The sequence below is a fragment of the Amphichorda felina genome, assembly GCF_050947745.1.
Source record: "Amphichorda felina strain 45539 chromosome Unknown scaffold_4, whole genome shotgun sequence".
NCBI classification, from domain to species: domain Eukaryota; kingdom Fungi; phylum Ascomycota; class Sordariomycetes; order Hypocreales; family Bionectriaceae; genus Amphichorda; species Amphichorda felina.
Window position 1 is genome coordinate 1606699 of NW_028145046.1, and position 24044 is coordinate 1630742.

The 24044-nt window shown below is 53.8% G+C and overlaps 9 protein-coding genes across 9 annotated transcripts; 4 read left to right on the forward strand and 5 right to left on the reverse strand.

Moving 5' to 3' along the window:
* Positions 1–667: 667 nt before the first annotated feature.
* Positions 668–1575, forward strand: ARO7 (chorismate mutase ARO7; the record flags this gene model as incomplete). The annotated part of the gene is made up of 3 exons (XM_083193717.1): positions 668–738; positions 782–848; positions 907–1575. 3 exons carry the CDS (start codon positions 668–670, stop codon positions 1573–1575), a joined length of 807 nt encoding a protein of 268 aa, XP_083050665.1.
* An 8-nt stretch (positions 1576–1583) lies between these two features.
* Positions 1584–2496, reverse strand: BCP1 (protein-transporting protein BCP1; the record flags this gene model as incomplete). The annotated part of the gene is made up of 2 exons (XM_083193718.1): positions 1584–2354; positions 2407–2496. 2 exons carry the CDS (start codon positions 2494–2496, stop codon positions 1584–1586), a joined length of 861 nt encoding a protein of 286 aa, XP_083050666.1.
* Positions 2497–3014: 518 nt separating this feature from the next.
* Positions 3015–4906, forward strand: VPS17 (retromer subunit VPS17; the record flags this gene model as incomplete). Its single annotated transcript, XM_083193719.1, has 3 exons — positions 3015–3479; positions 3535–3988; positions 4041–4906. The coding sequence occupies 3 exons, from the start codon at positions 3015–3017 to the stop codon at positions 4904–4906; spliced, it is 1785 nt and encodes a 594-aa protein (XP_083050667.1).
* Positions 4907–10700: 5794 nt separating this feature from the next.
* On the forward strand, positions 10701–11694 carry ACO1O0_004280 (chaperonin 10-like protein; the record flags this gene model as incomplete). The annotated part of the gene is made up of 2 exons (XM_083193720.1): positions 10701–10705; positions 10899–11694. 2 exons carry the CDS (start codon positions 10701–10703, stop codon positions 11692–11694), a joined length of 801 nt encoding a protein of 266 aa, XP_083050668.1.
* A 441-nt stretch (positions 11695–12135) lies between these two features.
* Positions 12136–14635, reverse strand: ACO1O0_004281 (COP9 signalosome complex subunit 6; the record flags this gene model as incomplete). The annotated part of the gene is made up of 3 exons (XM_083193721.1): positions 12136–13100; positions 13160–13511; positions 14249–14635. The coding sequence occupies 3 exons, from the start codon at positions 14633–14635 to the stop codon at positions 12136–12138; spliced, it is 1704 nt and encodes a 567-aa protein (XP_083050669.1).
* A 502-nt stretch (positions 14636–15137) lies between these two features.
* Positions 15138–15491, reverse strand: ACO1O0_004282 (uncharacterized protein; the record flags this gene model as incomplete). The annotated part of the gene is made up of 1 exon (XM_083193722.1): positions 15138–15491. The coding sequence occupies one exon, from the start codon at positions 15489–15491 to the stop codon at positions 15138–15140; it is 354 nt and encodes a 117-aa protein (XP_083050670.1).
* Positions 15492–15918: 427 nt separating this feature from the next.
* On the reverse strand, positions 15919–18016 carry CDC45 (DNA replication initiation factor CDC45 domain-containing protein; the record flags this gene model as incomplete). The annotated part of the gene is given in 4 exon segments (XM_083193723.1): positions 15919–16654; positions 16715–17701; positions 17716–17788; positions 17833–18016. 4 exon segments carry the CDS (start codon positions 18014–18016, stop codon positions 15919–15921), a joined length of 1980 nt encoding a protein of 659 aa, XP_083050671.1.
* A 3517-nt stretch (positions 18017–21533) lies between these two features.
* ACO1O0_004284 (S-adenosyl-L-methionine-dependent methyltransferase) lies at positions 21534–22432 on the forward strand (the record flags this gene model as incomplete). Its single annotated transcript, XM_083193724.1, has 3 exons — positions 21534–21642; positions 21715–21922; positions 21982–22432. 3 exons carry the CDS (start codon positions 21534–21536, stop codon positions 22430–22432), a joined length of 768 nt encoding a protein of 255 aa, XP_083050672.1.
* Positions 22433–23244: 812 nt separating this feature from the next.
* On the reverse strand, positions 23245–24020 carry ACO1O0_004285 (phosphotransferase family protein; the record flags this gene model as incomplete). Its single annotated transcript, XM_083193725.1, has 2 exons — positions 23245–23878; positions 23932–24020. 2 exons carry the CDS (start codon positions 24018–24020, stop codon positions 23245–23247), a joined length of 723 nt encoding a protein of 240 aa, XP_083050673.1.
* Between the last annotated feature and the right edge of the window lie 24 nt (positions 24021–24044).

Here is a 24044-nt window from a genome sequence, read left to right on the forward strand (position 1 = left end):
GCGAGCGCGCGTCGAGGTTGACGGGCGTCTGGGGAAGGGGAGAGATTTCCAAGGGCCGAGGTCCCTTGCGGTGCACCGTCGAGATGCGCCAATGACGCGCGACTGTCTGCGAGTTGTTGATGCCCACTTGAGCGATCCCCATCTCAGTGTCCACCTTGTACCAGCCTAACGGATGCTGTGTTGGTGCAATGCCAGACACCTATTAGTGCCAGTTACAGTAACCCCAAAAAGGGCTCCATGTTGAATAATGTATGATTTAATCTAACCCTCAATCTATATATCTGATGATTCCACCAATCCTACCTCGTACTAGTAGAAATACTCAACATTTGTTTCCCGTGCATGTACGGAGTATTTTGTCTCAGGCCCCACACCCAATCTTCGCCCAACCCGCCACTAACAATCGTTGCCAAAGCCTGACAGAAATCGTAAATACTCCGGCGACCGGCTCTGCAAACCACGCCTGCTCAAAGTGTCCTTCATCATAAAAGTACCCTTTCTCACCTCTCAAGAGCTCTCAGTCCCTGCTCTCATCTTGGGCTATTGAGCTGGTCATTACTGTCATCTCGTGTAAATTGGGCACTGTCGAACATCTACGAATAGTAGATCCGGTACCGGAATCGGAACATCAGGCCGAAGTCGTCACCATCGTCACACAGTAACCAACATGGACGCTGCCGTGGATCTTGGCGATGCCTCCAAGGCTCTGGAGCTCTCCAGAATTCGGTTTCAGCTCATGTGAGTGCTGCTAATCACTCAAAGACCCCTCAACCGCTGATAGTGATAGTCGTCTGGAGGATACCATCACCTTTCATCTCATTGAGCGTGTCCAGTTTGCCCTCAACAAGGTGAGTTCCTCTCCTTGCTGGATACGACTTGTTTTGTTGACAAATAGCCTTGGCATAGACCATCTACACGCCTGGGGCCCTCGACATCCCCAACAGTCAGCTAAGCTTCCTGGACTGGTACTTCCAAGAGCAGGAGAAGCTCCAGTCCCTCATTCGGAGATTTGAGTCTCCTGACGAATACCCCTTCTTCCCTGATGCTGTCCAGAAGCCCATCCTGAGGCCCCTCCACTACCCCAAGGTCCTCTACCAGAACGACGTCAATGTCAACGACAAGATCAAGGAGTTCTACGTTGAAAAGTTCCTGCCCGCCGTCTGCCCCGACTTTGGCCGTGAGGACAGAGGTGAGTCTGAGGAGAACTACGGGTCGACCGCCACTTGTGACATTGCCTGCCTCCAGGCTCTCTCCCGGCGAATTCACTTTGGCAAGTTTGTGGCCGAGTCCAAGTTCCGCTCCGACGTGGACAAGTACACACGCTTCATCAAGGCCGAGGACCGGGAGGCCATTGGTGAGGCCATCACCAACAAGGCCGTGGAAAAGACGGTTCTCGACCGACTTCGTCTCAAGGCCCAGACCTACGGCACGGATCCCACCAACACAGACGGGAGCAAGGGCCCCTCCAAGATCAATGTCGATGCCGTCGTATCCATGTATAAGGACTTTGTCATCCCGCTTACGAAGGAAGTTGAGGTGGAGTACTTGATGCAGAGGCTGAGGCCAGAGAATTGATGTTTGTTCTATTGCGGCGCGCTTAGATACTCCTGAACTGCCTTGACGGCTTCTTGAAACTTGCCCGCCTCAATCAGAATCATGTGCCCAAACGTCTTCACCCCCATCTCCTGGAACGCCCGCTTGCTATCTGCCACCGCGTCCTCCTCCTTTGTATAATGGAAGCTGCCGTACGCCTGCGCATATCTTTGGAAGACCTCGTCTTCGGGATGGAAGGGGTATATCAGAGCCTCCTCTTTGGCCTTTTTACGCTTGCGGTCCCCCCCGTCCAGCGTTGACTCAACCTCCTGGTACGTCTTGGATAGAATCAAGTAGTGGGTAAACTCGTAGGGCTCCTTGTCTTCTACGGCGGCCTCGACCTCCTCAATCAACATGGAATATAGTGGCGGCGCAATCTCGGACGGCACGTTGATCATCCGCTCGGAGAAGACCAGGCCGACCTGCTTGCCGCTCTCGATCAAGGGAGGGATGGCGGATAATGAGCTGTTCGTTCGCGCCTTTTCGATGAGGTACTTGGCAACGTCGGTCATCGGTTCCTTGTTGGCGTGCTCGGCCACGTTGAGCACCGTCACCATGGCATATGCGTCGGTGGCTTTGCCATCAACCTTTACTGTTGAGCCAATTGTTGGTTGCGAAAGGACTAGGTCCGCTAGAGCCGACATGTTGAAAAGGTTCGCATCGACGTCGAAGAGCTGTCGCAAAAGGGTCTTGGTACCGTGGAAGTCTACCTCGGGATCGAAATTGAACCATTCGAAGTCGACATTCACCATGTCAAAGTCCTACACGTTTCAATCAGTACAGCCCCTCTATACCCGAGCATGTGAAGCCAACCTCCTCGTCATCCTCATCCATCTTGTCCACGTTCGGGTCCGCAGCTGCGAGGTCGTTCCCCTCGAGCTCTCTTCCTCGCTTCTTTCCCATTTTCGAGTAGAATAATAAAAAATGACTCAAAATCGGTTCTGTGGTCTGGAAAAATTAAAGGGTCCTGGACCGAGCGCAAGAGAAACCAGAGGACCTATTGTGAAGCTTGTCGTGATGTGGAGGACGGTTGGGCAACTGCTGGTCTGGCCTGCTTGCCAAAAAATTACTGCCCCGCACTAACCCAAATGGGCGCCAGGCGATAGGCGTCTGTTAGTGCTGTCAGTTAAGCGCGATAAGGCCGCGGCAAATCGGCCAATGTACAGCCTCCTTCCGGTGCGGAGACCTCTGCGAGCGACTTGCGTCAGCGAGCATCCGTTCGCTGGCCTCAGTCCTGGGGATCTCGGCACGCAATCACGAACCTTCCGCGCCTGAGCCTTGAGCAACCCTCGATCTATCTGAGTCATGCGCGCCGCCGCATAGTGAGACACGGAAAACTGCTCCCCTTGGAAGCTATAGCGGTGCCCCGTGACGACAGCCTCAGGACCCTCACCTCCATTTACCCAATCCCATCCACCGCCATGGACTACAGCGCTCCCGTACACGAGGCGGACGATCCCGTGGGCGCCTCCCCCTGGGATAATTCACCATCGGCCTCGCCACGACAGAGCCGTCCCGCTTTCAACAATCTCGGCGAAGAACCCGCTCCATTTCCAATCAATCCCCAAAGCTCGAATGGCTTCGCTCCAGATCCGGAAGCACCTGAGGGCTTTCAGCGACCCAGCACTGCCACGACTGCGTCAGGAGAAGGCGATAAGGAGCCCTCTGAAGCACTAAATTCCCCTCTATCTGGGCCCGCAGCCGAATCGCAACAATCCGTCCCCGAACCCGCCGTCGCTGAGGGCGAACAGGTGGCGCAGAATGAGCAGCCTGCCCGGGCGCAGGAGCCTCGGAAGCCCGCCAAGCCACAGTATAGACTGCAGGCGAAGATCACGGGACTTGAGCGTACTGGAAAGAAGGACCCCATCCTGCGGTTTGATATCCACGTAAGGCTGACTTAATGCCGCCCCGTTCCGGGTCTCAAAAACTAACATCTCTTAGACAAACTTGCCACGATTCCGCACGACACAATATCGCGATGTCCGACGACTCCACTCCGAGTTTGTTAAGCTTGCCGAGCACCTGGTGTCGGCGAACCCGGAAGCCATGGTACCTGCAGTCCCACCGCCTGTCACGTCCGCCGGCGCGGGCACCGACGAGGATGAGGCGCGGGTCAAGGCTCTTATGCAGCGCTGGTTCAACTACGTCTGCAGCAGTGATGTGCTCATGAAGGACGACGAGATGGTTCTATTTGTGGAGAGCGACTTTGGCTACAGCCCGCTAGTCAAGAGGAAACAGCCGGCCACTGGCGTTCGGAGGAAGATCCTGAAGCAGTTTGCGCCGCCTCCAGATGATACCCCTGAGCTTGCGGATGCTCGGCCGACTGTTAAGCTCTTTTATCTCGGGTCAATGGATGCTGGACACAAGGTGGATAAACTCGTAAAGTCTCGGAGAGGTTCGTCATCATATTTCGCTCTGATGGTCGCCATCACGCTTACGCTTCACAGGTCTTGGACTCGCTGAATCCGATTACGGTGTCAAACTCAATAGCATGCACGTCCAGGAGCCTCACCCCGGTCTGGCAAATGCCTTCCGCAAGCTTGGAAAGGCTGTGCAGACCATGGGCGACTACCATGCAGCGCAAGCCACGGCAGAAGCCACGACCATCGGCGACCCTTTCCAACACCATTCGCAGGATGCATTCGTCGTCAAGGAGACCCTTACCAACCGACAGATTCTCATGCGCGAATTCATCCAGGCGCAAGAGGTCACCCGCAGTAAGCTCAACTCGGCCGATCGCCTCAAGGCCAGTTCCAGCGTCCGACGCGAGAAGGTGGACGAGGCGATTGCTGCTCTCGAGGAGGCGCGCCAGCACGAATCATACCTCTACAACAAGACGACTAGCGTGACACAGAACCTCGTCCAGGAGCGCCGAAAGTGGTTCTCGCGCACAGCCGCCGACCTGCGCCTCAGCATCAGGGAATACGTCCTGCGCGAGATCGAAGCCGAGAGGCGAACACTTGCTCTGTTGGAGAGCGTTCGCCCTGACATCCGCGCTATTGACGCCTCCGGGGGATTGAGCCGCCTTGGCCGCGAATCTCACCCCACAGTCCGACGCTCGAGCCTCGCTGCCAGCCAAGGTCCCAAGGGGGACGCTTGGAGTGGTGTTCCGCGTCGCTCGGACGCCACCAGCCGCACTGCTTCGAGCAGCTTCATGGGCAAATTGCCCGAGGAGGGCGATGCCGAGGAAGGAAATGACTCTAGCCCTGGCCATCTGGGCACCAGCGGCCTCGCAGGACCCAAGGATGAGGACGATGATGACCGCATCGACGCCAGAAACGCTGCCAGTCGGTTAGCCACGAGCACCTTCTGACTTGATTGATTGAAGGCTGGCGCATTGTGTTGAGTAAAGAGAGACGAAGCGTTGTGCCGGATGTTTTTTTTTTACTTCGTCATTTTTTAACCGCTATGATAACAAATCAGGTCAATACTTATTAGCTGTGATGCATCGTCACATATGTTCCGTGCCGCTCCCTATGTATCGACTGTTTCGCTGTATTGTCCAGCGGCTGCCGGCGGCCTTGGATGCCCGGTTTTCTTTTCGCCAACCTCGGTACGCCAACAATGTGCAACGGACGGGGACAAAGTCGAGACCCGCCCAGTCCAAATGATGCCATGGACTACGGGAGGACAGATCGCGATGTGATGGTGCCGAAAATTTGGCGTTCCGTCAATGCATCCCCATGACATGAAGCGGCCCATGCATGTGAAAGGTGCCTCCGAACCCACGCTTATTAGCACACCCGCCCCTCCACAGTCTAGCGGTGAGATGGGCTAGGTGATAAACATGACAAACCTGTTGCCGGTTGCCGTCGATGCCAAGCTGCAGTGTGCGAGGCGGGAGTTTATAGGTTGGGGACGGGAGGAACGATAACCTTACAGCCCTGGCATGCTTCGTTGTTGTTCACCGGGGTTTGTAATGGATTGGTACTTGCAGCTGGGATGGGTTAGTTCCCGCCCTCCGCTCTGCCGCCTCTGGCCTATGGTGGGATTTTGTGCGGCCTCCTTGAAGCAGGACTGCGGTAAATGGGCTGCATAGCGAGCTGCAGTGCAAGCCTCCCGAAGCTGGCAAGGGCGGCTCCCGGATAAGTGATGCTGGAACCATTGGCTCACTACAAAAGTAGATACTAATTGACCGAGCACGGCGAGACACGTCGATAGTTGTGCCACACCGAGGATGGCCTAAATTCGTCATTAGTGATGGGAATCTAGTTGTCAGATATCATGGTCCAATGGTAATCTGGTCACCACCGCGAGTCTTTCGGTATCATGGCGTTTGAAGTCCGTTCTTGTCGCTATGATTCTTGGCGCGGTTGGCGTTGATCAAAAGTGATACACGGAGAAAGAAATACGTCATTTTACTATAATAATCGTAAGAGGAGGGAAAACGTGTTCGCAGCGTAATGGTTCGAACGAATGGTGGTCGTAGTTCTCTGGTGATTCACCACTTAGACGCATAAAGCGCCTGGGTCAACACTATGCCCAATCTTGGAGCTAAAGTTCCGAAGTGCAGTTAAGGTGACTAGGACACTCATCGGCCCTATATATCTCCAGTTCCTTGGGCTCTTTTCTCTCTCTCTTGATCTAATGGGTTGGAGGATGTCACTGTTGAGCCCAATTTTGGGATGTATGTTCGGAGCTGGAGCGGCCGGTATCATGAAATGCGAAAACGTGTCTTTGGGGCCTTTTGGCTTTCTGAAGGAACAATATATGAGAAACGACTTCGCTCCTGATGGAGGTCAGACTAGGAGGGTGTTTGACAGGGGCTGTCTGAACCTCTTGAAGACGGCCGATCTACACAATGTATGCTGCATCTCCGGGCCCCTTTCTAATTGGATATAAAGATTACATAGGAGTAGCCAAATTTAGTGGACAGCTGCAACGTCCTTCATTTTCCTCTCCCGACTCCAATATCACTCTCGGTGCCGAAGGTCCACAAGGACGGATGGGTTCTCTAGGCTCGGAGCCGTGACTCCGGGATGGCACTCGGCCAGGGCTTTCCGATAAAATACAATGCTGGTATCTGGGTGGAGTTCTTTGAGGACCCTGCAGGATACTTTATTTCTGAGGTTACAATGATCGAGTCGAATCGTCTTCCGGGTTCCAACACCCCGCAGACACCCATCAAGTATTCTCACTTGGCTCTGTAACCGGCCATCCTGATGCTACCAGCCATGAAGATTTGCTCGCCATGGACGTAGGTAGTGAGTTAATCCGGCTTCCGGCTTGCGTCTTGCGTATCTTAGCTTGTTTAAGTGTTTCCGGGGGTGAGATCATGCGCGCCTTAGAGGTCAATTTGAACGGCTGCATGCATCTTGGGTCCGTGAAGGCAATAAGAAGAGGATAAGGGTCCATTTGGGCGCTGTTACAGCCATCAAAATGATGTTACAGATTGAGTGGCATCTGAGATATTAAAGATCATCGCTGCGGAGAGCCCGGTGCGTCGTGGGGAACACCCTCCCGTTACAATGTAATAAACCAACTGGGGTTAGGACCCTGCATCTTGTTCTGGGAGTCCAGGATATGGCTTGTTGGGGAGCTCCCGAGTCCAATACAAAGCGTCAGGGTCGGGATCAGGTCCAGAAGACTGGGTCCCAGATGAGTCTGGCAAGACACAGAGAAAGATTCTTGCGCTCATGTCAGTCTATTACCGTTTCCCACGTCCATTTGTCGTTTTTTCCATTATCAGCCTTTTCAGCTCCAGGGCTCTTTTTGATTCTTATATGTCATAGCATTATCGTGAACTGGGACCATATCCCAACCTGGAGCTGGACAGCGAGAGTCGACAGGGCGAATAAAACTCGTCCGATATCGCACCAGCCCCAACTACGTTACTTAGCTATTACGAGTAAGAGGCAGAACCCATATCCCGCAGGCTTCTTCCGGTATAGGCCGGCAAAATTCGCTGCTGCAGGTATGGCCGCATGTTTCGGGGATCATTCAAGGGGCTAGTTAAGGAAGGGTCGGGATGGCGGGTTTGGCGCTCCGTGATTCGCAACTCGCGGGGGAGTTTCGTCATGTTTCCGAGCAAGGGGCTGGTCGAAAGGCGAACAAGGGTGCCCACAGTCATTGAGGGCGTGAGGCAGATATCGATATCGACCCGATTTGCTTTTGGGTTGACACTGAAATGGGCGATTCAGGTGGCTCCAGAGTCCACCTGCATAGGCAAGCTCGTCGCATTTGAGACTCGGTTAATACGTTCTCCATACTATACCCCGTACTATACCTCTCCGTAAGTTGACAAGTGCATGCTGACTCTGTGGGATGTATCTAGGTAGATACTCGGGGACGAGTTGGAGAAGCCCAGATTTTTTGGGGGCTTTGAATCTCCGTCTCCAGGCTCCCGTGCAGGAAACACTGTGCAACCACGATACCCTTGTCACCACCCTCTGGATGCTCGGGGTGCTGCTCCTTCTGTGTGCGCTCCCTGCACGGGCGATGAGGTCCGGATCGAGTCAGGTTGTTAATTACCTACTGCGGTCTGAGAAAGGAGTTCGGGCATCCGTATTCCGTCCGATTCGTCTCCTGGACGGGCGTAAGCAGTTCCACACAGGTAGGAGTAGCGGTGATGGTGGCGGGACGAAGTGCAGTGTGGCAGCGCCGCAAGCAGAGTTGGAGGGATTAGAGCAGCCATGTTCCATGTTCAACTGCAGGAGGAAAGCACAGGAGAAGCACATGAGAAGCACAGGTAAGCACAGTACAAGCAGAGGCAGCCATGCGGTGCAACGTTCTTTCCCTGTGTTGCTGTTCCACCTTGGGTGTCGCCTGCTAGTGTTGAGGTTGCAGGTGGTGAATTTGGGATTCTCAGAGGGTGTGGCCTTGTGGCCTGAGGGCTGAGATGCAAGATGGATGCCTTGCCCTTGCCTCTATACCTTCCTGGAACCTGGAACTCTCGTTGTCCTCTCCACATCTTTTCGCCCCGGACATCTTCTCTCGCCAAGCTCCAACTCGCCCCTTTACAGTTTCCGGCTGATCTTCCGGCCATCTCATGACTAGGTCTGGCTCCATCATTCGACGGAAAAATTGAACCTTTCACCTCATCATGGGCCTCAGAATACTCATCACGCTTGCGGTATACCTATCTGACCGGGCACACCAGCGGCAACAACATGTCTGGCAGGCACGTCTCTAGGAGAGTGGATCTGGCCTGAACCCCCTGTCTACGTTCGCGGCCGCTCGGATGCAAGTATGGACTTCATGTTCTTTTTAGTTGAACTAACAGGCCAAAACGGGCCGCCACGTCGGATCTCTTTCGGCAATACCCCGTCCATTATGACGAAGCTTCATGCTTGCTGGCGCCTCTGCTGTTCTCTCGACATTGGCCATTGGCTACAACAGTCATGCTTGGCATGCTTGCTGACAGGTACCAGAACCAGGGGCACGTTCCTCATCTTTTTTTGTAGCTGTAGCGGTCATATTCATGCCAGAGGAGCACTCGGACAAAGTAGGAGCCTAGGAGGTCTGTGAGACGCTATCCACATGCTCTCTGTTATGGCGATGACGGCCAGACGGCTATTACCACTGACCACTGGACTAGCCCGCTAATGTATATTCATCTGCCCCCGCCTCTCACGAGCCATGGCCACTTCTAGTTTCTTCAGTAAGGGGACGGAAGCAGTGTGACGAAAGCTCATAACACTGCACATCGTTGGCATTGATGGCCAAAGTCGCATCATCCACTCTTACCCGTCGGTTTGATGCACACCATCGCCGCCGATAGTCTGACTTGCCCATGCAAGGCCTCGCCCCTCCATTTCCCGACATAGGTGTGTGGGAACGCATCCTTGCTGCTGTGCTGCTGTTATTGCCGGCTGGCGATGCGATTTCCCTTTCAACTTTGACATTGGAGGGTTAAAGCCGGGCTCGAACTAGTCTTGGCTTCGCATTGTGTCGTGCTAGCACGTTTCTGTGTGTGTGGCTTCCAAGGCTTGACTATCTCGCAAGACCCTTCCCTTTCCTCATCCCTCCCGCCCACCTTCGAGTCCTCTTCCACCTATCCCCACTCTGGTTGGAGTCACCGCTCCCCGGTTTGGCATGGGCGACTTGTCCGCACCCACACATTCCGCCGGCTGGATCACTCTTGCATGCCGCGTCGCTCAAGGTTCTCCCGCATATCGACTCCGAGATTACGTTCTGTCAAGAAAATTCAGAGGCGTGCTTTGACCAAGATAAGTGCCCGATTCATGACTGGGCAGACCACGCATCGAAGCCTCGGTTCTCTCGCGCAAAGCTCCCTGCCCCTGGCACCACTGATTCAGTTATCCCCCCCGTCTCTCGTCGCGGATAAGATTCATAGACTCCACGTTATCTACTTAAGAATGAGCAGGTTCCTTTACCCTCTCTCCGTTTTGCGTCATCTTCTTGTCCTCGGTGTTCGTTTCGTAATCACTCCAGTTTATAGTCCGGGACACTCTCTGGCTACCTATCCTTTCGAGACCTAGCCCATAAACTGTCTCGTATATATACCTCCTACGAGAAGACTCAAGACGCTCCCAGGACGGTAGACCCCAGCTTCCCCCCCGCGTGGCAGCTGTTCGGGTTCTTGTCGACAATCACTCACTAGCCAATCCCACCCAGCCTTCCCTCCCCAATAGGCAGTTATCCAGGTGCCGATATTGCACCCTCCCCCAACATCCCACTCTCATCCCACGCTTCTCGTCACATATCCCAGCATGGCCCCAGCAGCTACCGGTGAGGACATGCCAAAGCAGAATCCTTGTTATAGTTCAAAATCTTCCTCGATTTTCGCATCTGTCCTGCATGGGCCTCGGGATCTTAGACTAGTGAGTGCGATCCCTACTCGCGCTCTGTGGTGCGACCCCAAGACACCCGGACTATGAGAGTTAACCACGGTCGACCCATTTATAGGAGTCAAAAACAATAGAAAACCCTGGTGCTGGTGAACTGCAAATTGCTGTTAAGAAAACTGGAATTTGCGGTTCAGATGTCTCTTACTACAAGAAGTTTGCCAACGGCGACCTCTGCGCCTGCCACCCATTGTCTCTTGGGCATGAGTCGGCCGGTGAAGTTGTCGCCATTGGCCCTCAAGTAAGTGGCTTCCAGATTGGCGATCGGGTTGCTCTCGAGGTTGGAGTGGCATGTGGACAATGTGGTATTTGCCGCAAAGGTCGATATAACCTCTGCAAGAAGCTGCGTTTCCGAAGCAGTGCCAAGAGCTATCCCCATTACCAAGGAACCCTCCAAGAGAGGATAAATCATCCCGCCGTATGGTGCCACAAGTGAGTCGCCGAGAATCCCTCTGTTATTATCTCGCTTTGCCATGCAAGAATACTAACAATGCGCAGGCTTCCGGATCATGTTTCTTATGATGCCGCTGCCCTACTGGAACCGCTCTCTGTGGCTATACATGCCATGAACAGGGCGCAGCCCACTCCAGGATCCAGTGCCCTAGTTATTGGCGCTGGGACGGTTGGACTCCTGACAGCTGCCATGGCTCGGCAGTCTGGATGTACACAGGTCACCATCACCGATATTGACGCCGGGAGGGTCGACTATGCTGTCTCCCGTGGGTTTGCCACTCACGGATATGTCATTCCGAAGAACCTCCAGTCTCCCGCCATATCTGGAACTTCGACACCTGACCCTGGTGTCATCACACCGTCGAGCGTTTTTTCTGCTGCCAGCCAATTTGATGGGGCAAAGGCCATTGCTTCCCAGATCCTCTCAGTCTCCCACCCCGCGGACGAGTTCACACTTGAGGAGGACGAGGATGGGCATGATGTCACTTTCGAGTGCACGGGAAAGGAGATATGCATGCACACCAGTCTCTACTCTACGAAGCCAGGAGGCAAGGTGATCATGGTTGGCATGGGCACCCCTATTCAGACCCTGCCCCTGTCTGTCGCCCACCTGCGAGAGATTGACATCTTGGGAATCTTCCGCTATGCCAACACTTATGCGACTGGTATCCGGCTTCTGTGCTCTCAGAAGAAGGGGGCTGCCGGGGCGTTACCTAGTCTCGACGACATGGTGACACACCGCTTCAAAGGCTTAGACAAGGCTCAGGGGGCGTTTGAGCTAGCCAGCCGTACTTCTGATGACAATGGAAAATTAGTTCTGAAGGTTGTGATTGAGGCCTAGATAAACCTCATGGTTTGGGTTTCTAGTTCATAGCGGACTATAGATTGGACGGTGTTTGCATTCTTCTTCTTCAGGGGACTTCTGGGAAACCTGGGGGTTGGCTTCGTGTGTTCTCCCTTCCTGCGAAGTGAGACTGCCCAAAGGACGGGTCCGGCTTTCGGGAGGCGTTGATGGGATGCGATTCTATTTGAGGGGCCAAAGAGACTGGCCTCATTGGGGTCCCATTAATGGTGTCTTTTTATGTGGTCAGATTAAGATGAGCACTTTATGGTGAGCAACTCATAATGAGAAATGAAAATCATTATTTGGAGTGACATGTGTCAGCTAGGTGGTCCATAATCCTAGTATATTCCATCATGATCCTATCTACCAAAGAACCCCAACGCCAAGCTAATAACCATTCGGGGAAATACACTCTGCACCCTATGCTTTGACGAGACCCTACTTCATCATCATATCTCCAGTGGTTACCGTCATGCCCTGTGAACTTAGGGTGTAATCTATAGGCCCAGCGCGCCGGTACTTGGCCGACTCGACTATGTTGAACTTCTTACCTACATCCCTGGCCTGATCCACGCTCTGCATGACTTTGTTCAAGAGCTCGACTAGATGCACATCGTTGGTCTCCTGAAGGATCTCCTTTTCGAAGGCTTCCCTGTCCGAGGGAATGACGAGGTCGAGTCGGGAGACGAGCGCCTGGATCTGCCGGAGGACGGTCAGAGATGGGGTCGTGCTATCATCGTCCATGCTCTCATCCTCAACCTTATCTCCGTTGAGAAAGGACTGGGGGAGGCGTTCCAGATACGCCGTGATGAGCTGGATCCTGGACTGGAGCATCTTGGTGGCGTTGGCTTTGGTGGTGAGCGTGGCGATCATCTCCTCCTCCTCGCGCGTGAGAATGTCCTCGTCGGCCATGGTGGAATCCATCTTGCCTTCCACAGGACTCTCTACTAGGCGCCTCTTCCCCTTGCCGTTCGTCTCCACCGAGCGCGAGGGCTTGTCCTCCTTGGCTACCGTCGCAGCAGCACTGGCACCGCCGGCAGCCACGTAATTCATCCCAATCATTTCCGTCTCGTCCGTCTCAACCGAGTAGGTTAGCTCACTGAAACGTAGCTGGAGCCCCGTCTCGCCATCGTCCATGCGCTTGTCCTCGGCATCCTGGTCTGCAGGTCGGGCACTACCCTCGACTTCCCAGTTGCTCTCGTAGATGGTCAGAGGTAGCTTTCCGCCGGCGGCGTGTTGTCTAACGACTTCGTCCGGGTGGAAGCCGAGGAGGATGGCTGACTCATTGTAGTTGGCTAGGAAGAATCGCTGGACGCCGAGGATAGACTCGTCTGGTCCCGTCGAGGGGAGGAGGGTGTACCAGCCGACAAAGTCGAGCTGGCGGTCCTTGTGAACGGTTTTCACTGCGAATGCCATGTTTAGTACGTAGTTAAAATCATTCCTGGGCCTGGCCGGGACGGACTTTGCTCTAGTCGTGTGTGGAACCTAGCGGTCTCTACCGCGTCTTGGTTCATGTGAACGTCGAAAGCGTGCTCAATGGTGATCTCGCGACCATTTTGCTGGCCGAGAAGGCCGCCGACAATGGGGCATTTCTGTTCTTGCAAGGTGTGCCTAGCGATGTAGTCGGAGATAGAGAGGAGGACGAGCGGGTGCAGGATGACTTGGAGCTCGGAGCTACCCCCCGTCAGCACGAGGGGGTTGTGGCTCTGCTCGTGATCCCCTTGGGCGGACTGCGACGTCATGGTTTGTGCGTCGCGATTTGGCTCTGAGGTGTCCTCTAGTTTCAGGAGGAAGATGGCAATGACGATCGGGAACTAAAGTTGGCGGTGAAGAAAGAAAGATGCGAGATGGCTAGCTTGAAGATGGTGGGCGGAAGATGCCCCGCGTTACTTCGTAGCTACCTACCTTGTGGATGTGATGACCCCCATTGAACCCACTGGAGCTCCTCCTAGTTAGTTGCCTAAGTAGTGATCATGACTAAGCACACTCACCATGAAACGCTCACCAAGTTTCCAGTTTCCTCTTACTTTCCACTCACAACTCACAACTCATTTTCCTATGTTCTTTCGCCGACTATCCGATGCTCAAATTCATGGCAGTAGGCAGCGTCAAGGCCTGGGGCACACGGCTAATCCCAGTAGCCAGAGTCAGAGTCGGCGATGACGAACTTTGATTCTGCTGGGAGGATCTGCATAGCCTAACATGGGTATTTAGATGTCAGAAACTCCGAGCTGACGCTGAATGGATAATATTGCCCATGTTATGCTGCGATGTTACCATTTTGCGTCTTTCATCTACAATATTCAATCATCTACCATCTACAATATTCGATGAATATTCAATCTATTCGCTTACTGCCGGGGACGAGTATAACAGGCAGCTCTCCCAATTTCCCCCTCTCCCATCCCTTAGTGAACGCTGCTATCGGTGACTGATACACTTGGCATGTGGCAGTCTGTAGTCAGCAGTCTACAGGCTCGCGCGGTCTATGGCTGATATCGCAGGGGAGCCATTGGAACCGCGCAGACACGACTGTCATGTAGTTATGTACATGTTTCCACGTCTCCTCGGGAAGCTTCATACGAATATCCTCTTTCTTGGAGATAGGCCTTCCTATTCTGTAGTGGTTGAGGGCATTGGAGAGATTGATACGCCGGTGCATGAGCACCCGGGTGCGTCCATAAATCAGGAGGTAGAGTGAGGGATGAATAAGATCGAGGACTTTCCGATTACTTTGCGGGCGCCAGTCCTTTTGATTATCTAGAACGTGCTCGGGACGGGCAACGGTGGTTTTGAGTTTGTCTAGAAGATGCTCGTCCTGTTGCAAGAGGCTGTCCGACTTGAGGACACAGGCCGAATAGTCCACAACGGGGACGAGGCCCGTCTCTTCGTATATATTGGTCTTTTTCCGCAGCTCGGCGATTAAAGCATTGGCCATCTGGGGCGTGAAGGTGGAAAACTTCAGGTATTCCTGCCAGGTGATGTTAAGGGCCTCCTGTCGCCACTTCTCTCAGACGTCTTGGTCGTGGACTTTGCGCCATCACTCGGGTGTATTGGTAATCTCCTCGACCATGCGCAGCATGCAGGCCTCGCGACGTAGAATAGTAAAAGTCTTCCATTCCTGCTCTTCGTTGTCTAGTAGCACGGGAAAGCGATTTTTTAAGTCCCGTAGGTGTCCCAGAGACCAAGCCCCGGGACGACCTAGTGGCTGGTCAGTTGGTGTGTGATAGTTAAATGATGACGATCATAAGGAAATATACACCTTAGTCTAAGAGCTGGATGTTTTGGTGTGTGGGGGCAGGAGGAGCACCCGGCAGCGTCCCTTGTATGGCTTTTGAAGCCTTTGGAGGGACACCAGTTGACATCATGGGCTCCAGGTAGCAAGAGGTAAGAGCCGAACAGGATGGATCCGTACACTCTGTAGTTTGCATCTACAACTGTTACAACTCCCACGTAACATCAACATCCCCCCTCGCCAGCCCAATCTCAAAATTGGCCGTGCGGACCTCGCTGATATCCATCACCATCCGGTGTTCGAGCTCTGCCATGAGCGCCCCATCGCCGGGCCCCCTGGCCTCACAATAGCGAGCGACCAGCCTCGCCCGCTCCTGCTCGTACGCTGCTCGTAGCATCTTGCGCCGCACCGAAGGGTCGCAGTCTGCGCAGGTGTCGTCGATGAAGCGCCAGTCGGTGGGCTCTTTCTTGCACTGCAGTCTTTTCTCCGGGGGGCACCGTGTTGTCCAGTGCCAGAGAGTGTGCCCGCAGGCCATGGTGGCCCTGGTTCCTTTGCACATCCTGGAATCTCTGCAAGAGCTGCCCAGGCACCGTCTCTTCTATTACAAGGCCATCCGACGCCGTGAGGCATGTATGGCCTTTAATCTCGAAGCTCTGGCTTCTTCTCATTCTGCGGCCTGATCCCAGGCGGAGATATCGCTTTGTTCTTGCCCGAGCCCACCCAGACAGCTTTGTTCTCACCAAGCAAACGGGAGAAGGCATTCAAAGGCCCCTTCCACTGCAAACGCGGACAGTCACCCGGCCCAGTTACATCACGGGAAATGGGCGACAAGTTCTCTGTACATGGCTTCGTTTATGAGAAATCCGTCACAACTCCTGCCCAATGGTGACACCGCCCAAAACCAAAGATCATATGCCAGTCCTCGTCTCGTAACCACTTATCCTTGCTGTTGACATCGCCAGACCCAAAACCAAACTTCTGGCTGCCTACTCCACAACCGGCTTCCCGCTCAGGCTCTCCAGGAAGCCTACGAGGTCCTCTTTCCTCACCTCCACGACGCAATTCTCGAAGCTGTCGATGCGCACTCGCGCACTCGTCTCCGACACCACTTCCTGGAAGGCACGGCCAAAGTTGTTGCGCCCATGGCCTTTCTTGTCCTGGCCATCATCCTCGTCTTCTGATCCGTCATCTGAGTCCGACGTGTCGGACGCTTCCGACTCAGTTTCCAGCTCATCCTCGTCCTCATCATGTCCTGCCTCTCGTCGAGCAGCTCGCTTCTCACGCCTAACCTTCTCCTTAGCCTTCCGGGCTTCTTCCTTATTCTTAGCCTTGGCTTCCTTCTCCTCTTTCTTTCGTTTTGCCGTTTCCCGGTCAAGGTACATTGTGTCGGGGCCACCGCCACCTCCTGTCCCGACAACAACATAGGTCCCACGTTTCTCGTCTAGGCTGGCTACAACCAGGGGAGTACCTCGGCCTCCGTGGGAGAGCTTTCCGTGAGTGTCCCTCTCCTGCTCTGTGAGGGCCTCGCCGATCCAGAGTGCCAGCTTGGTTAGTGCTGCAGGGTGCGTAAACAGAGCAACATCGGGCCCGTCCTTGACGACGCACAACCGAAAGGCCCGGAGATGCTTGATTTGTTTCTTGTTGATGAGTGAAGTCCCTGTGCGATAGATGGCCCGGTGCAGGTGTTGGGCGGTAGGAACACCAGCTTTGAGAGCATCGATGCTGCCCCATATTAGCCTCATATTCTTACCTCATGTACTCGGGGGTGTAGTGCAAACTTACTCTTCCAGTGCATCGTAGGCTTCCCAGAACCGACTGATCCATTCTTCACCCTGAGCCGAATAGTCGATCTCCTCCTCGCCGTCTCGCAAGGCTTGGCTGGCAGCGATGACAGCTTCAGCTGAATGGGCGTGCTTCCCTACCTCAAGCAGGGCACCAATAACAACGCCAACATCTTCAGCGCTGAGGGTTGCGCGCCAACCCCAGCTCCTGACAAACCCCCATCCATCCTTAGCACCAGCGCGGTCCACGCCATCTGTGTCCACAGAAGGGACCATCTCATCCAGGTTGTACAAGGATCCGTACTTGAGAAGCTTTGCACGGAGTTCTCGCTTGAGCATCATATCCATATGTGTGTAGCTCTGCTTGCATTGCGCCAAGCTGACGCCCATCTTCGCCAACAGCTTGTGGAGACGCTTGATACCTGTCTCGCTCCATGTCTTGAGGCGAGAGAAGAGATACGGAGAGTGGAGCATACTGTCATAGAGGCTCCAGTGTCGGATGAGTAGAAAACGTGGCTCGGGCGACAGGCGGATACCTGTGTCTTCGGGATTCCTAGCTGTAGTTGGTATGACCCCGTTGTTCTCTGGGGCGACCCGTCCGTTGGATATCTCTGGCGGATTCAATCGTCTGACTTCGTCACGAAGAAGTTGTCGTATCTGTGCGCCCCGGACACCCATCCACCCTGTTGGTCGGCTCTTGTCGGTGGCTCTCACCGGAGCTGCCACGCCGGCTGATGATCGCCCGTAGAGTTCCATGGAGGTGACGCCGACAATTGTGAGCCAGAGAAGATCGTTATCCTCGCGACCGAGCTCCGAGGCAAGCGAGTACATCATCGACGAAACTGGCTCCGAGAAGGATGAACCTGCTGTGTAGTACTGGGAGATCACAGCCTGGTGCTCCCGCCGCATCCGCAACAGCCGTTTTCGAAGAGTTCGGGCAGAGGGCGCCGGGGGCGGTTGGGCGCCTGAGGGGGGCTCAAGAGGATCGCTGGATAGACCAACATCTGGGTCTTGCAGAGAGAGAAGACCTCTTTGTGCAGGGCGGCGAGGGAACTCTGGAATAGGACTCGACTAGCTAGTAGTTAGTAAGAGAAGCGATGCCTCGAATTTCTAATTGACTTGCCAAATTGCTCCTCCGTCGTTGTCTGGGTCTGCCGTCGTCGTCATCGTCGCTCGAGTTTTCCTCGTGGCCATCCGACCAGCTTTTCCTCTTTTGGCCCGTACGAATAGGTTCCTCAGAATCATCCTCGTCGTCTTCGTCACTAAAACCCAGGTCTGCTCCGTCGTCCTCGATATCGGGCATGTCAAGCAGCGCCCGGTACGCATCACGTTCGGGCTCTAGGTCGTCCTGAATATCACCGTCGTCTAAAACAACAATACCTCCCTTCCCTGGATTATATGATCGTCCAATTTGTCCGGATTCGACTCCATTCGGACACCTAGATTGGTAGGAACTCGAGGCCTCGGCAGCAGGTTCCAAGGGAAAGCCACCAAAGACATTTCCCAAGTTCCAGGGTCTGCGAGCGTCTATGACCCAGACCTCCACCCCGCTATACGGCGCGTTGTCTCCTTCATTCTCGAGACCTAGGACTTCACCGAGGTCAACCATGCCCCCAACCCCAAGGCATACCACAACGCCTCCGCTGCCTCCTTGGGATTCCATCATGGGCGCCACCAACTCAGTTCCAGCTTGCGCCAGGCCGCTGAGTCCCACCACAGGGTGGATTTTGTGTGGGATGTAGTCATGTTTGAGGAGCCGGGTGAGAATCCGGCAGGCACAGAGCGCATCCGGTTCGAGCGATACGAGAATAAGGACAGGCGGTGAGAGAGGGTGTCGGGTGTTCTGGAGGTGGATGTAGAGTTTCGATAGTAAAGATCGCGGGAGATACATGGCTACTAGAAGATGGCCCTATACGCGCGTCGATGGTCGTTCGGAGGCGAATACATGGAGCAAAGCGGGCGGGTTTCGGACGCGACGGGACGTGAGCCGCGGGGGAAACGTAAAGCAATCAGAGGGTAGAGAAGAACATGACATGCGTTAACAATGCCGCGTATATAAATGAAAAGGAAGGCGGAGTGTGAGATGGGGCCGTGGGCAAAATGCTGTTGTTCGTCAAAGTCAATGCGTGACCAGGTGGACGTCCAGTGAGGGCAACCTGGCTCAGGTGGGAGTAATAGTTGACGCGGTGGGCTCGAGAAGCGACGCGCCGCGGTTGCCCAAATTGAACGTGAGACGCGTTCTCTTTCCATTTCCAAATTGGGCAGGCAACCAGGGTACTTGCTTGGGATGGTGGATTACATAAGCCCCTTCCATTGCTAGAACCACTTGAAATGGTAGCAAACTTAACCTTGCTTCTGCTTGTATCAACATTCAAGGTCCAAATGACCTTGGAATTCTGACAATTGAGATACTGGGCTACTACGTGTTTTCCATGCGGCGGCTGCAATACTCCCGGCACGTGGAAAATCTTGGAGTTTCTTCCAATCCCTCCAATTCCTCCAACTGTAGAGATCCCCCCCCTTCCCCATCTAGACATGATCGTACCTCCTTTCCTGCTCGCTCCTGTAAGTAGATCCAACCCTAGAAATGCTTCGCTTTCATTGAGGCTGTTCCAAGTTTTCAGGGCAGCAGTGAAAGCCTTAGGCGACTTCCATATTGCGGGATCAAGGGTCCTCGCGCCTATCGGCCCCTCGAGGTGGGCGCCATACGTCTTGTGGAGCGCTACAAGAGAGGGCTCTCTAGTAGTGCTACCTAGATGGAGAAGCCCCGTAGAACATTCTTAATATTTTTCACCTTCCTCGCCTTCCTGGGAGGGCAACGACATGCGCACCTGTACCTTAGCTCCAGCTATGGTGCCCCGCAGCACAAACATGATGATTCGTCAACTTTGCCGAGTTCGGGAAGTTGATAGCTCGGATACGGTGAGTAGTAGTATCCATTCAAGAGAGGGGCCCTGGGATGGTAGCAACCGCGGGGCAATGCTTGTCAGGATAGATACCTACCTTTGACTCAAGCAAGTTGTTCTAGACAGCCTAGTACCAGTGGGAGACGAGACCTACCGCCAAATCTTCCTTACTCCTGCCTACTCTTACTTGTCAGAGGAATTGGCTGCCGCGGCCAGAGATTTTCGGCACAAGCACGCCATAAGGTGCACAATATTGAATGATCCATCGCAGTAGGCACACCCAAAGCCAGCGGGGCAACAGAATTCCAAGCATACCGGTGATTCCTCCAATACGAACACCACTGGCGCCAAGAAACTTCTGCCCAGGTCGGTCCAGCGTTACGGTTCGAGAAATCGGTAATAGTATGCTATCCCTACCGACGGCCACCGACGTAATCAGCTACCGATCGGATGGTCACGCCCTACGCAGTTCTAATCGGAGAGGAGAATATCGAACCACACTCCGCCTCCATATTCCGTTAGTACTACCTGTATGTTGCGGTTAGACCACGTCACAGTGGCCGTACATACATAAGGTACTCTGCATGCTGTACATACACGGACAGCACGGTCTTCGAAAGTGCAACCATGGGCCATGGCTGACGAATATGAACGCTGCCATTGGTGACTGATGCTCTCGGCCTGCGGCAGTCTGCAGTCGGCAGTCTGCACTTTTCATTAGCACCCACCAACTTTTCTGCGACTCCCCTAATTGCATTTATTAATTGGTTTTGCTGGTCCGATCCATGTTTGCCCGGCTGACAGGTGGCAGATGCGAGCCCCTGAGGTGGAACAACACAGGCAAACACGTAAACAAGCTGTGACGGCTTGGGCGGGGGCATCAAATCACCACATTGCATCACAGCGTACCGACAGATTGTACGAAGTATTATGCATGACCAGGTCTCCGGTGTCAGAGAACAACAAATTGTCCAACCCGAGATTCTGCGGCTGTATCTGTATCAGCCAACCATTTTTCGTTCCACACCATTGGGATTGGAAGTGGTTCGGACGGCGCCACCCTCACGATCCTTGGTCAAGTTGCCTCTGGAGTCTGGTCTCTCAAAGTCACTTTTCGTCGGTTGTCGCGGTATTATTAGGTGGACCCATGAAAGCAAACCCTGGTCCATGCACCCTATGGCCTTACAGCAGCTCATGTACGACCCTTGCCAGGAGGCCCAGGACCCGTGGTACATTTGTGTACTTGTTCGTTAGCTTTTGGGAATATCTCCTTCCTAGCGACTGGCTACTGGCGCCACTCCCCCTCCCACTCCACACGATGGCGGATGGACCAGCTTGCTGGGTCCATCTCCATCCCAAGCTCGCACCAACTGACATCAGGATAACCGGTCGCGCGGGTCAGCTAGGGTCTTGTCTTAGCTACCCGTACATGCGAGCCTGAGTCTCTTCTTAACTTTAACCCCTTGGCCCGGCGGGTCGACCCAGGTCGCCAAACATCGTCGGCTGTTGGGACACTTTTAACCAAGCCGCTGCTCCCAGGCCTTGCGACCTCCGTCTCCTTTATAACAAGTTGTCCCTCTCTTTTTTACGTCTATTATCCAAGTCTCCGAAGCTAGTGCCGTTTGCCCTTCGCTCTTGAAGTGCCTCTGTCCCTAGTGATGGAGCCTACAGATCCGAATGAAGACCCTACTTCAGACTTTGATGGGTCTATGACTACATCCGAATTCACCTCTGTCACAACGTCACGCCTCCGCTATTCGTTTGAGCATGGGAGGTATGGAATCAAGTCATGATGCTCTTCCTTGAACTTTTACTCACATACTAGCAAATAGACGGTACCAAGGCTTCCTCCAGGGGCGGTATGGGCTGCCCAACGACGACATTGAGCAGATGCGTGAGGGCATAAAGCACAAGATGTACGTCGATTACATTCTCGAGGGGAAGCTTTTTCGCGCCCCCTTAGGGGACTACCCCCAGAAGCTTGTCGATCTGGGGACTGGCGTCGGCTTCTGGGCACAGGATGGTTCGTGGACTTCGTCATGATTTTACTCAGCATCTGCTTGGGATCGCCGAGGCTCACACAAACTAGTCGCAGACCATTACCCCAGCGCTCGCATAATCGGAACCGATATATCTCCCATTCAGCCTCATTGGACTCCGCCAAACATCGAGTTCCGCGTTGAGGATCTTGAGGATGAACACCGACCATGGACCAACATCTACAAGGACGCGGATCTGATCCACATCAGGGCTTTTTTGCAAACAGTGACACATCCAGCACGGATTGTTGAGAGATCTTTTGAGTGAGTTGCCTCGAAATCGTACGTCCGTTTTACAATTTTGATAGCTGACATTATCGTAGAAACTTGAAGCCCGGAGGATGGATCGAGTGTCACGAAGCAATCCCTGAAGTCTTCTCAGATGATGGCACGGTGGGGTCTGACCACCCGCTCAACACTATCTACAGACTTGTCGGAGGTCCTTTCACGGAAATATATGGCTGGAACTTACAAATAAGTCGCCACATACCAGAACTTCTCGAAGAAGCAGGGTTCATTAATGTCAATGTCAAGCACAACCACGTGCCCCTCGGCCGGTGGCACCACGAGACGAAAATGAAAGAGGCGGGTATGTTCAGCCAGACAGTGAGCGAAGACTGGGCGGCCGCCTTGCTGTCAAGACCCGCCACCTTAGGACTAAGCGAGGAGGAGGCCGCCCAGTTAGCCCAGAAACTTTTCGATGCGAACAATAATCCCACCATCCATGGCTATTTAGACTGGATCGATGTCTGGGCTCAGAAACCCCCCTCATAGTTGCGCTTATATGACAAAAAGATGAGCCGTTCAACCCGAACACAACCCGAACACACATTGTGCCAAGCCAAAGTGGATTATATATATATATTGCAACATGTCTATATATTCATATGCAACATGTCGCCACCGGAGCAGGCTCTCGCATACCAGACCCAACCAGACGGAACCATGAGGCCAGGGAAGAGGCTTATGTCGGTCCGCCGCTCTGTCTGACTGTGGCTAAACCCGCTGGGCCTTGCCTACAAGCACCCCATGCGCGCAACGCTACACGTCTACATCCCCATCCAGGTAGGAGACCCCTTAGTCGTAGGGATGCCGGGACCTGAAAATGTCGGATCAGGAGGGTCAGCAGCTTATGAGGGTGCCAGCTTTTCTTATGACCAACCCCATTTTTCCCCGAGTGCTTTCAACTCGGCAAACAATCTGTGCGTCGCGATGTCGTACAGCCCGTTCTCGTTCAAGTACTGGGTGTAGCGCTCACACTGTTCCATCCGATGTTGCGCCTTCAACACAAGTGCTGGGTGTTCGCTGAAAAACTCGGATATAATATCATCGAGAGGCTTGTCGGAAAGTTCCTGGGCAAAGAAATTGCAGAATATGCCGACGAGCTCGCCAGGACGACGCAGTACATGAGCAACAGAAAACACCAGGTCCGATTGGTCTATTTCCGACTTACCAGCATCGGGGTGGCCATACCACTCCCGTTGGAGCTGGTCGCAGAGACTACTAGTCCTGCTCTTCTCTTGCAAGACATCGCGGAACTCGGCATTCATGTGCTTGTTCGCGTCGATCGAGTCATGGCCAGTAATTCACGATGGTGGCGTGAAGACTTGGCGTGGAATGGTACTTGTGAACTCCCAGTCAATTTTGCCTTGAACTTGCATATCTTCGTCCACAATGGTATTGGCACCCCGTAGATCCAGATGGTTCAGGATGAAGGGGTTCTTGTCCAACTGAGGATCAATGGCCTGGTCAAAAATACGCTCCATGCCGTGTATCGCAAAAAGCTCTTGTCTGATGTCGTCAACTGTAACGTCACTAAATGCCTCCACAAAGTGCCCCGATACAAGGCTGAACTGGTATTTCATGTAATTCTTGGCCGAAGTAAGGGTTGGGTGAGGAGACAGATGAAGTGAAGCGGCAGACATGGAAAGGATGGGGCCTACAACAGGCTGCGGGCTGCCATCGGGAGCTGGCATCAGGGAGCCTATTGAGGGAAACTCGAGTTTCCTGAGCTCGGCCAAAATGTCGATTAGCTGCGAGTAGAACTTTCTTCTGTGCTCCTCTTTGGCCTTAATCAGAAGTTTCTGATCCAGCGGTTTGCCTAGAATGAAGTCTGTGACGATGAACATCTGCATACCGGCGCCGGTCTTGGTTAATTTGGCATCGCGTCCATAAAATTGGGTATGAGGGACGGGAAACCGGGTGTTGCGCTCGAGGTATCTGCATTTATTTGAGAGGTAGTCGCAAAACGTGGGAGAATATCCAGCACTTACTGTATGGTGGTCACTTCACTCAGCAGCCTTGTCCTAGGGGTCGTCAAGTTCGTGCTCGGTTGGGACTCTGATAATCCAATTGGGTCCATTCTGTGCGTCTTGTCCCTCTTGCT